Raw genomic sequence first — 11,216 nt, 5'->3', positions numbered from 1 at the left:
GGAGGGAGTAGATGGTATTATTGGACGTTGTATACCTGAGCATGAACAGTAACAAATCCTACGGAAATGTCACTCTAAAGGCTATGGAGGGCATCATGCAAGAGATAGAACTGCACAAGGTATTGCATTCTGGTTTTTATTGGCCTACTCTTTGCAAAGATGCCCGTAAGTTTGTCTTGTCTTGTGATGAATGTCAAAAAAATTGGTAATATTGGTAAGCGTCAGGAAATGCCTATGAATTATTCACTAGTTGTTGAACCATTTGATGTTTGGGGCTTCGATTATATGGGATTTTCCTTCCTCTAATGGGTATACACATATCTTGGTTGTTGTTGATTGTGTCACTAACTAGGTAGAGGCTATTCCAACTAGTAGTGTTGATCATAACACCTCCATTTAAATGCTTAAAGAAATTATCTTTCCAAGGTTTGGAGTCCCTACATATTTAATGACTGATGGTGGTTCACACTTTATTCATGGTGATTTCCGTAAAATGCTTGCTAAATATGATGTCAACCATAGAATAGCATCTCCTTATCATCCTCAATCTAGTGGACAAGTTGAACTTAGCAATAGAGAAATAAAATTTACAAAAAACTGTCAATAGGTCCCGAAAGAATTGGTCTAAGAAACTTGATGATGCACTTTGGGCCTATAGAATAGCTTATAAAAATCCTATGGGTATGTCTCCATACAAAATGGTTTATGGAAAAGCTTGGCATTTGCCTCTTGAGTTAGAACATAAAGCATATCGGAAGAGATGCTTTGTGATGGGTTCGATCTTGCGGTGCTCAATCCCAGTGACAGAAAGGAATGACACATATGTATCGTTGCCATTAAGGGTAAAAAGATGGGGTTTATTCATACGTGAGTTTATCTTGTCCACATCATGTCATCTTGCCTAATGCATTCCTCCATTTTTCCATGAACTTAATACACTAGATGCATGATGGATAGCGGTCGATGTGTGGAGTAATAGTAGTAGACATGGAACCGTTTCGGTCTACTAATCTTGGACGTGATGCCTATATTTGATCATTGCCTTGGATATCGTCATAATTATTTGTTTTTCTATCAATTGCTCAATAGTAATTTGTTTACCCATCGTATGTTATTTTCTCGAGAGAAGCCTCTAGTGAAAACTATGGCCCCGGGTCTATCTTTTATCATATAAAAAATCCTAAAAATACTTTGCTGCAATTTTCTTTTATTTATTTTATTTTGTAGTTTAGTTAGATCTATTTACCAAATCCTATAAACAACCCCTTTACGCGTTGGGTTGTAAGTATTTGTTATTTGTGTGCAGGTGTTGTTTTCATAGTGTTACTTGGTTCTCCTACTAAATTGATAACCTTGGTTTCATAACTTAGGGAAATACTTACCTCTACTGTACTGCATCATCCTCTCCTCTTCGAGGAAATCCCAATACAGCTCACAAGTAGCATGTCTCCGGCGGAATCGCTCCACCGAAGAGCTAAAGTGCTCCTGCCCAGGTTGCGCCTCGAGACAACGGCGCTTTGTCCCGAAAGTACTCTCTTTTTTTCTAGGTCAAAACCCTCATATAGCAGAAGATGGGGGCCGGAGGCCAGCTATGGGCCCCACAAGGCATCAGGGTGCGCCCAAGGGGGTGGGAGTGCCATGTTGCCTTGTGGGCAACTGATGGGACCCCTCTAGTACTTCTTTGCTCCAATATTTTTTATATTCCATAAAAGTTCTCTCTGAAATTTCAGGTCATTTGGAGTTTTGCAGAATAGGTATCTCTGATGTAGCTTTTCCAGGTCCAGAATTGCAGCTGCCAGCAATCTCCCTCTTCATGTAAATCTTGCAAATTAAGAGAGAAAGGGAATTATAATTGCACCACAAAGTTTTATAATGATCAAAAACATTATAAATAACAGTAGGAAAACATGATGCAAAATGGACGTATCAGTATACACCAAAAGTATATCTCTTGTACCCATTGCAAGAATTTGATCAAGTGGTTCTTGGCAGTTGACATTTATTCTTGTTAAAGATATAAAAATAGGGAATGAATTACGAATAGAGCATCAACATTATATACGAGGCTTAGATTTGTAGGTGTACTCACTGACAGATGTTTACCGACCAGTGGCAAGCTGTAATACATGCAAGCCAAAAAATTGATATGAACCCTATATTTCTAACTCCAACGGGTTTCCTTCAAACCTGGAATAATTAGCATGAGATCTCCAATACCAAGCAAGTAATTGTTGTTCACCTATTACTGATAAGGGATACGAAGGCTTCAATTTTCTTCTCTTTCTTTCAATATTTTAGAATAGTTTGTCGGTAGGATCGAGATGGGATTTTCGACTCCTCTATAACTTTGTCGGCTCTAGCAAAAAAATAGTTTTGTTCAACTACAACATGATCACTTGCCAAATCCAAAAACATTATCAATAAGCAATAATGCCAGACTAAGCCGTGCATTTTCCAAATTTGGTGAAAATTGCCTTCCAATTCTTTATAGACTAACAATTTCTAAGTGGCCACTGCTGAAAATGCAAAAAATAATATTAGCCTATTTTGAAATTGCATAATTAAAAACAGATCAAGAACCTCATTGTGTGAATGTGCTCAAATTGGAACACAAACATCCTATACCACACTCATGTAAGTTTTATTAAGTTTAGAGGTCATTTACTAATTTAATTAGAGTGGTAAAATAAGGTAGACCTGAAAATTCCAACAGAAAGTCTCGCCGCCGATAGCTCCTTTTCCGCCTCTATTTTGTCTATCCCAACATGCTGACCAAGTGCCTCGGGCCGATTTTGCTGCATCATGTGAGGCAGAGCTAGAGTCCATATTCCACGGATTACCCCCAATAAAACTAACAATAAAAGGCCCATCATTCGCCACATAAACGCGTCAACAACCCCTGACAAATTATTTGGAACTAATATACAGCTCCATAAACAGCTAGAGAGCAAACTATCAGAATAGGAACTCCGCCTTCAGGACAAGCAAGGCATATCTAGAAAGTTGACGTGAAATCAAAAGTGCTCCTAGATCCTAAGTTTTAAAGAATGTCATATAATGAGAGAAATAAAACCTACGGAAAGGGTTGAATAACTGAAAAGAAGAGGAGAACCATTTATCCTCTACCCAAACACATGCACAAACCCAGAGCTGAATAGAAGCAACGGCGGGCGGAACAATACAAAATGCACAGCCGCAACAACGGGGTACCAACCATCAGGAGACTAAGCAGTTGCATCCACATGCATTTGGTCGGTGCCATCATCCAATACAACGACATAACCATGTGATAGAGAGGAAACTCCAACAACGACATTTAGAAACGCTCACCAGGCCATCGGGCTGCGAGGATGAAGCAAGTAGCAGGCGTTTCCAAGACTCGTGTGGATCAATGGGAGACTGATAGAGGCGAGGGTGTCCCATTGTTTCGACGAGAGGAAGCTATCGCTTTCGGTGGAAGTCGACTTTGACGATTCGACTACGAACATGCGAAGACGTCACGCCTTGGCAATCGCTAAACAACCTCCGAGAGGTTATTGACCACGCCGAGCACGATCAGTCTGACCACGAGGGTCTATTTCTTGCACACAAACGAAGAACAAGCAAGAAACTGAGATTGCAATCTGAACATTACGAGTTTAAGAGGAAAGCTTAACTAATCAAGTGGGGTTATGTGACGTCTTGGTCTGGTCATGGAACACAAATGAGGACGCGAGTTGCAGCTATGACGAACTTTAATCTAAACAAAACACAAGTCTAAAATGATGCCCTAAGGGCTGTATTTATAGGGAGACAAGGGGAATTTCGTCCACCTTGGCATGGCGGGACTAGATTATGTCCTGAGTCATTTTCCCTATTAATATGGACTCCAAAAACAGCTTATTAAGTGTATTTCAAAATTACATGCTCCTGGCCCAAAAATAAGGAGGCACCTATATTAAGCTATAGACGAAATTTATGAAAGACCATCTGTATATTTCATCCATGTCCTTTGTATGTCATCATGGTGTCTCCAAAGTGCTAAAAACTCCACCAAAAACTCTGTCCTTGTTCCCCTTGTGTGCACTATCATCTCCATGCTTGATCATGCTTCAATGTTCATCCTTCCTGTCCACGATGGCTCCTTCATTTGTAAGCAAAACGAATATATCCAATTTAGGCAGCATCATGTTCTCATGAATATTAGAAGCATTACCAAGAAACAAAAATACCTAATAATGTAATTGGCGTGCGCGAGCTCTAATAATTGGTCCAGTATGTGTAGCAGTAGAGGTTCTGGGTATAACTGTATTGGTGATGTCCTCATCACAGACCACTGACGAAGCGGCGGAAGATCGCCCCATATTGCCTCCTCTCGAGAGACTGCCGAAGGCATCACCACTTAACCCCAAATTGAATCGCCTCCTATCTCTACACGCACACAATACTCTTGAGTCAAAAGGATACACAGAGCGCATTGTCTTTGACGAACGCTAGACCGTCGGTTGTGTGCCCGGCCCAATGTCACGACCTGACCCTGAGAGTCAGAGGCTCGCGGGGAAAATGGCTGGAGCTCTCCCAGGCTTCTATTTCGTTGAAGCTTAGTGGACTTAGGGGATGGAAAGTACATGTGTTGGATGATTATAGCATACGCATATTTCATTCATCACAATTTAGTTGGAAATGACATTCTTTTGACTATAGTTCAAATATTTTTCTCTTTTTAGATGCTTCAAATGGTTTTATTATTTTTAAGCTTATATTGCGTATGTGCATTTTTTTTCTCTTACCTATGTTTGATATTTTTTCACTAAACGGCTCGTTCACTAAACGACTTGTTGCGCCCATGACAACTGAAGGGGTGAATAGGTGATTAATAATTTTTACCTTCTATACAAATTTAGGCTTATAACAGAAAAGTAAGGTTTCTAGATATACAACTAGGTGGACAACTTATATAACAAGCTGAACAACAAGTACAAGTTTAGGTGTAGACACAATAATACAAGCTTGCACAGTGAAGGATAAAAGTAACCGCAAGTGGAGACAAGGATGTATTTCTGAAGTTCTCTCTTTTGGAAGAGGTATGTCTCCGTTGGAGAGGTGGGGAGGCACTATGCATCCTAAGCGCCATAATGGCTTACCCTATTCTCCTCATATCCTCGCCCAATGTAAGGTGTCGCGAGTCCACTGTGCGGTGCCCTTGAAGGCGGAACCTTTACAAACAAGGTCGAGGCATACTCCAGAACTTAGTTGAAACTTCACCACAATGAAATGTTGATCCGAGATGACCTTAATATGTTAGTCTAATTAAAAAATAAAAATATAGACCTAAAAGCAATGTAGCATGAATCATACAAAATATATAGATATGTTGGAGACGTATTAAAAGGACATGGGCATCTGGTGGGCTGAAAGCATCGTGGTCCGCTGACGGACCAAATGCACCATGGGCAGCAAATAGGACGAAAGCACCATGCTGCAAAAGGACCAAAAGTAATCATGGGCCGCAAAATGGGCCAAAAGTAATCGTGGGCTGCAAAGGGCTCGAAAGTCAACCAACCGCTATCAGTTCGGAAGATCCACATGTCAGTAATTGGTTGAATTCATGTAGATCTTATTGAACGGTATGGACCCGGGCCATAAATGGGTTGTCTACAAGCAGGCCATTAGGGGGCCTTTTATGGACCAAACCCACTAAGGTTTGACTAAGATCTGTGGGTCCTAACCACCCTTTGACTAGGTTGGTCTTTCTAACTGAATGGGCCTCTGTTAGGTCAAGCCATGTGTCGCCTCAGGAACGGTGCATGTAGGCGTTTGTGTGAACGACAATTGTTCCAATAAGTAGCCGACGTGTGGCTCCCTCATCCTGATAGGATGGCGTAAGGATGGCAATTTTACCCATGGGTACGGGTACCCGCGGGTACCGTACCCGCATGGGCAGGGTATGGGCATACTTTATACCCATGAATAGTACCCATACCCTACCCATTAAGTCATGGATAGGGTACGGGTATAACCTTGTATCCGCGGGTATACCCATACCCTGCCCGTTTGTAAACTAATGTTAAGTTGTCGTCAGTTAGTCATTAATTTGTCATGTGACGCGTCTACTCCTATTGAATATATGTCATTTACTCATCTGCTAGTTATTGATTTCTAAATTTTGATATATGTCATTTACTCATCTGCCAGTTATTGAGCTGAGATAATTGATTTTTTTTGTCAAATGTGCTATCAGTGAGCATAAAATTGTGAACAACCTGTGTACTATTTGTTCTACCCGTTGGATACCCAATGGGTATGGGTATAGGTAAAGTTTCATACCCATGGGTACAGGTACGGGTAGAATTTTGTACCCACTGACTATATGGGTATGGGTATGGTATTGCTCTACCCTGCCCATACCCTACCCATTGCCATCCTTAGATGCCGACACGTGGTGGGTCAGCTGGAGGCCATGTTGTTAACAATATCGGATCAGAAACCCGCACCCGCTAGTTTAACGACGACCCGTTATAGAGGTTCCCACGTGTTCGTCACCCTTACCGAAACACTTCCATGACCTACCATTTTTTATCATGAAAGAACACACTTTGATGATGAAAAAAAATGTTATTGAGATGGAACTAATCTACGACATCACATGTAGGAAAATACGATGGAGAACCTGGGTACGAGCGCACCCTATATGCAAAAAAAATAGTAATTCAAAAAAGTTCAAAAAATTCCAAATCTTTTTTGGTACCAAACATGATCAAATATTGTAGTCATATAAAAAGATTCTTCAGAGAATGACTTTCATTGTATCCTGGGTCGAAGATTCGGCAAAAAACGTTATATACAAGTAGGAGTACTATACACGCTATATTGTCATCATAAACTTGTCTTTTTTGCCCTGAAGTCAATAGGAATCATTTCTTGTCCAAACTTTTTATACAAGTACAGCACTTGATCATGTCTGATTTCAAAAAATATTTAGAATTTTTTGAACTTTTTTTGAATAACTAATTTTTTTTGGCACATATAGGGTGCGCGGGTACCCGAGAGCACCAAGTGCTCGTCCATCACATGTATAACTAACTTGTTTCTTTTTTAAAGAATACATGAATGACAAAAAAAATGTCTTACTATGACAAACATGTATCCTCGGTTTGCTCGCGGGTGTGTCTCTTTTTAGTGGAGCTGTTGGAGTGTGTGTTTTTAATCCAACCTCAGATCACTCAGTCTTTGTGCAAGCGGTATGTCAACTCTATTTTGCAGGTGAAGCTCTTGGATTACTTTTGGCAGAGAGCATGGATGTAGTGGAATCAATTTCCTCACAGTTTGCGAGACACATGAAACTATTCTTGAGGCCAGGAACATTCTGTCTAATCCGGTCATTAGAGCTTCTTGCATATTTCTCTTGACTTCGTCAACTTTATTGCGCCCTAAAGTCATTCACACCCATAGAACTTCATATTTGATTGTTCATTCTCTTCTAAGGGGTCTCCAACACCGATCACCAAAACAGTTGTAAATGTCCGGACCGGACGATCCAGATACTTCTAGGTCCTCCAAATTCAACGTGGATCATTAAATTAGGCCAGACTATTTTCTAAGGAAAAAGGGCCAGACTAGTCCTGACGTATGGAATCCCAATCCCGTAGCCCGATCCCAAATTGAGGGGGAGCTCTGAGGGGAGTCCAGACATCTGCCACGTCGGACTCCAACAACCAGCCCAACTCCAAAACCGCTCTCCAGTCGTCTATCTCTAGAACCCTTTATGCATTCGCAACGGACATAATCGCCCATCTGCCTACCCGTATTAAAAACACCAGCGTGGTGACCGACAAACCTACTCTGGCTGTCCGCATTCACATATTCGCCGCTCCGCCCGCCTTGACTATTAAAGTAGGCCACCAACACCCCAAAACCTTACCTCTAAGCCACTACTCCCACTGTCCAAGCAGCCATCTGTCGTCCGAAAATCCCTAGTTCGCATTTGCGTCCGTCACCAGGCCAGCATTGAGACGAGCTAACCTTCGAGCCCTCCAAAGTGGAGCTCGAAGGAGGAGATGAGGGAGGAGGGCCATGGCATGGCTGAGGTCGGCGAGGAGGAGGGCCATGGCATGGCTGAGGTCAGCGAGGAGGAAGAGGCGATGGCCGTCGACATCACGCCACTCGTAGTGGCAGGGTTCACACTCTGTGGGCAGAGCAGCAGTACAACTAGCCCTCTTAGAGATGCACGGAACAGCGCTGGCTGGCTCAAATCGAGGCGTAGTGCACGGATGTCGCTGCCGTGTCGGAGCTTCTCGCGAGCCCGAGCGTCCTTGATGCCTCATATCCGTGCAGGGACACAGCGCCATCGAGCGCCGCCAGCTCCACGACCTTCGGCGAGGGTGCCTCTCCAAGGCAATGCATGTACCTCTTGGAGTTTTCCTACGTCAGAATAGTAATCGGTTGTCCTTTGCTACAACGAAATTCACAGGTGCCTAAATACCCTTTTAGAGATTTCAATATGAGCAACATACAGATGTGTAGTATAGATTCAATCATTTTGTTTCATATGTAGGCGGTATTGAAATCTCTAAAAGGTCTTATATCTACGAACGGAGGGAGTAACACTTAAGGCAAATGGCTGAAATCCCAGAACAACCAGCAAGCTAAACATCGACACTATATTGACCTAAATCACAACATGATCACCTGCAGAAACATCAGCAGAACGAATGAAAATGAAAACAAATCGCAGCACAAATAACGCAAGACAAACTGTTCCATTAAGCATAAGTAAAAAAAGAACCACCAAAGCAGATAAGGATTCTCTTGATCTTCTCATAATATCTTATGGTCACTTCAACTGACATAGGAAGTCAACTAACAGGGTACAAATTTCAGCAACAATCTAGGCAAAACACATCCAAAACTCAGGAACTTGTAGCAACTTAGAAGGTCATCTCATGGGGCTTGTCACCATCCCTGAGAGAGAACCGGGCACCAAGATAGTTCTTAAGGTCAGGGACAGCCTCAATAGCTTTGATCAACTCAGCATCGATGGCCTTCTGGTCGTCTTTTTTGAACTCTGGCAGATTCTTGGTAGTCTGCAGAGGTTAACAGACAAGAGACAGAACTAAGTTGCAGAGCAAATAATGACATAAACATAAGCTGATCGTCCAATGGTTCAGGGATGTACCTCCTTCTCAGTCTCGAACAGCTCCCCTTCAGTCTTCTTTGCCCTAGTCTTCTTGTCCCTGGCGAAGTACTTGTCATCGAACTTCTCCACCTTAACACCAGAGATGTCAACCTTTGTGGATGTGGCAATGACATAAGCCTGGTTCACCCGGCGAACTGGCACACCATTGATCTTGAAAGGTCCTGAAGAGAAACATCAGCGTTAAAATATGAATGCTAACTTATATGACCATGAAATAAGCAATTGGCCCAACAGCATATTTGGTTGCTATTAGAAGTATTGGGCATGCTAAATTCCCAGGTTTCGCAGAACAACTGGTGTAGCCAAACATGCAAGAAGGAAATTCTCAGACTATCAATTCAATGTTGAATGCAGAACCAGATGCCTGAATCGAATTCATTTTAAAACTTTGTTGTCCGAAACATCCAGTGGGAACCAATAACAATGACACCAACATATGCTAACAGATAGAAACATGTCACTAAAAAAAGGACTAGATGGCATTTTAGTGTAGTTCCCAAGTCAAATTTCTACGCATTTACAACACACAAAATGCACCGCCAGTGTTTAGAGAAAAAAACTCTAGTAAATAGCGAACCCCATATGGTAGTTATAGTCCAAATCTGATTTACACGACGAACAGGCTGGAACTAGACAACCAAACAAGAGAGAACCTACATAGCTTAATGCTTCCACCCTGCATCAATCCATGAATAGCTACTCCGAGTAAGTAACCTATAACTAAATTCACAAACCAACAATGTGAAGAAGACCTACGCTACTGGGTTATGAGGAGTGGGTGCATCTCAGTATCATAGCGCAGGGGCCAACGAGATTTACCAGAGATGAGGAGCAGGCCAGACTTGAGCTGCTTGAGGAACACCACGCGCTTCCCCATGTACCTCCCAGCGAGCAGGATCAGCACCGTACCGGGCGTGATGGTCGACCTGCAACAGCCAAATCGATCTCAACCTAAACTCCGCGGAGGACAGAGGGAGCTGCGAGGCGGTAGTGGGACGGACCTGAGCTTGGTGGGCTTAGGCTTGCGGGTGCTGGCGGTGCGGGGCTTGACGTCGTCGGCGGGGTAGAACTTGGGCTCGGCGACGGCGGCTGGCTTCTCGGCCTTGGGGAAGGCTCCGCCGTGCTTGGCCTTGATGGCCCACAGCCCGCGGCGGTGGTAGGTGTGCGACCGCGACGCGCGCTTGATGCCCAGGGCCATCTTGGAGGTCGGCGCCATTGGGATCCCTTGGGTTGGGGCGTGCGGGCGCTTCGGCTGAAGAAGGGAGGAGGCGGCGGCAGGGAAGAATGGACGATGGGGTTTGGTCGCATGCTTATATGTGTGCAGCGGCGTGGAGGTGGATGCAAACCCTAACTTTCTGGGCCAGGCCGTGAAGGATGTTTGATGCTGGGCTGAGTGCCCGTGTGGAATTGTACGTATTTAGGGCCCATTTGTACATCGGTACCACGTCACTTGCCCTAGGTTCGACTGTTCTCTTCTAAAAATAAAAAAGGTTTGATTGTTCTAATATAAAAAAACAAGCGAAAACATTAATTCAAACTTCGATGATTTAAGAGAGACATTAGTTCAGTTTCATGGTAGTCGCTAATGTTTCATTCTCCAATAATATTATATTGATTTCTTCCGTTATCTTTTGATGGTGGAACCTGAAAAAAAAATTATATTGATAAAAAAAGTCTTCCGAGAAAGGTGGGCGACGACAAAACCCTAGCCGCCACCCCTCACCTACCCCTCTAGTCGCCGCCAGGGCGCATCGCCGATAAGCCCATGCGGCAGCGCCGGGGGAGGTCCTAATTGGGGGCAGCCTGTTGCAGAGGTGCTGGAGGATTATTGTGCGACGATGAAAGAGATGGGTGCTTGAGCGGCGGTCTTCGTCAAACGGTGCACGCCCAGTGTAACGCTCTTCACCGGGTGCCCTGGCCTGGCTAGATCACCAGAGAGAAGATGTCAGTGCATGCCTTTGCGATGGCGACAGGCTCAACACTAGGCTTGAATCTGTTATACATCGTCGCGAGTGTTACTTTTTAGGTTTTTGTTTGTGGG

General features: G+C 43.4%; 1 protein-coding gene across 1 annotated transcript; it reads right to left on the bottom strand.

The window, feature by feature from the left end:
* Positions 1-8,719: 8,719 nt before the first annotated feature.
* Positions 8,720-10,480, bottom strand: LOC109786695 (large ribosomal subunit protein eL6). The gene is made up of 4 exons (XM_020345266.2): positions 10,177-10,480; positions 9,995-10,101; positions 9,155-9,336; positions 8,720-9,062 (listed from the first exon to the last, which is right to left on the bottom strand). Exons 1-4 carry the CDS (start codon positions 10,389-10,391, stop codon positions 8,907-8,909), a joined length of 660 nt encoding a protein of 219 aa, XP_020200855.1. The 5' UTR covers positions 10,392-10,480; the 3' UTR covers positions 8,720-8,906.
* Between the last annotated feature and the right edge of the window lie 736 nt (positions 10,481-11,216).

This window comes from Aegilops tauschii, chromosome 6, assembly GCF_002575655.3.
Source record: "Aegilops tauschii subsp. strangulata cultivar AL8/78 chromosome 6, Aet v6.0, whole genome shotgun sequence".
NCBI lineage: Eukaryota > Viridiplantae > Streptophyta > Magnoliopsida > Poales > Poaceae > Aegilops > Aegilops tauschii.
The sequence above is the reverse complement of the archived record's forward strand: the minus strand, read 5'-3'. Positions and strand labels throughout refer to the sequence as shown.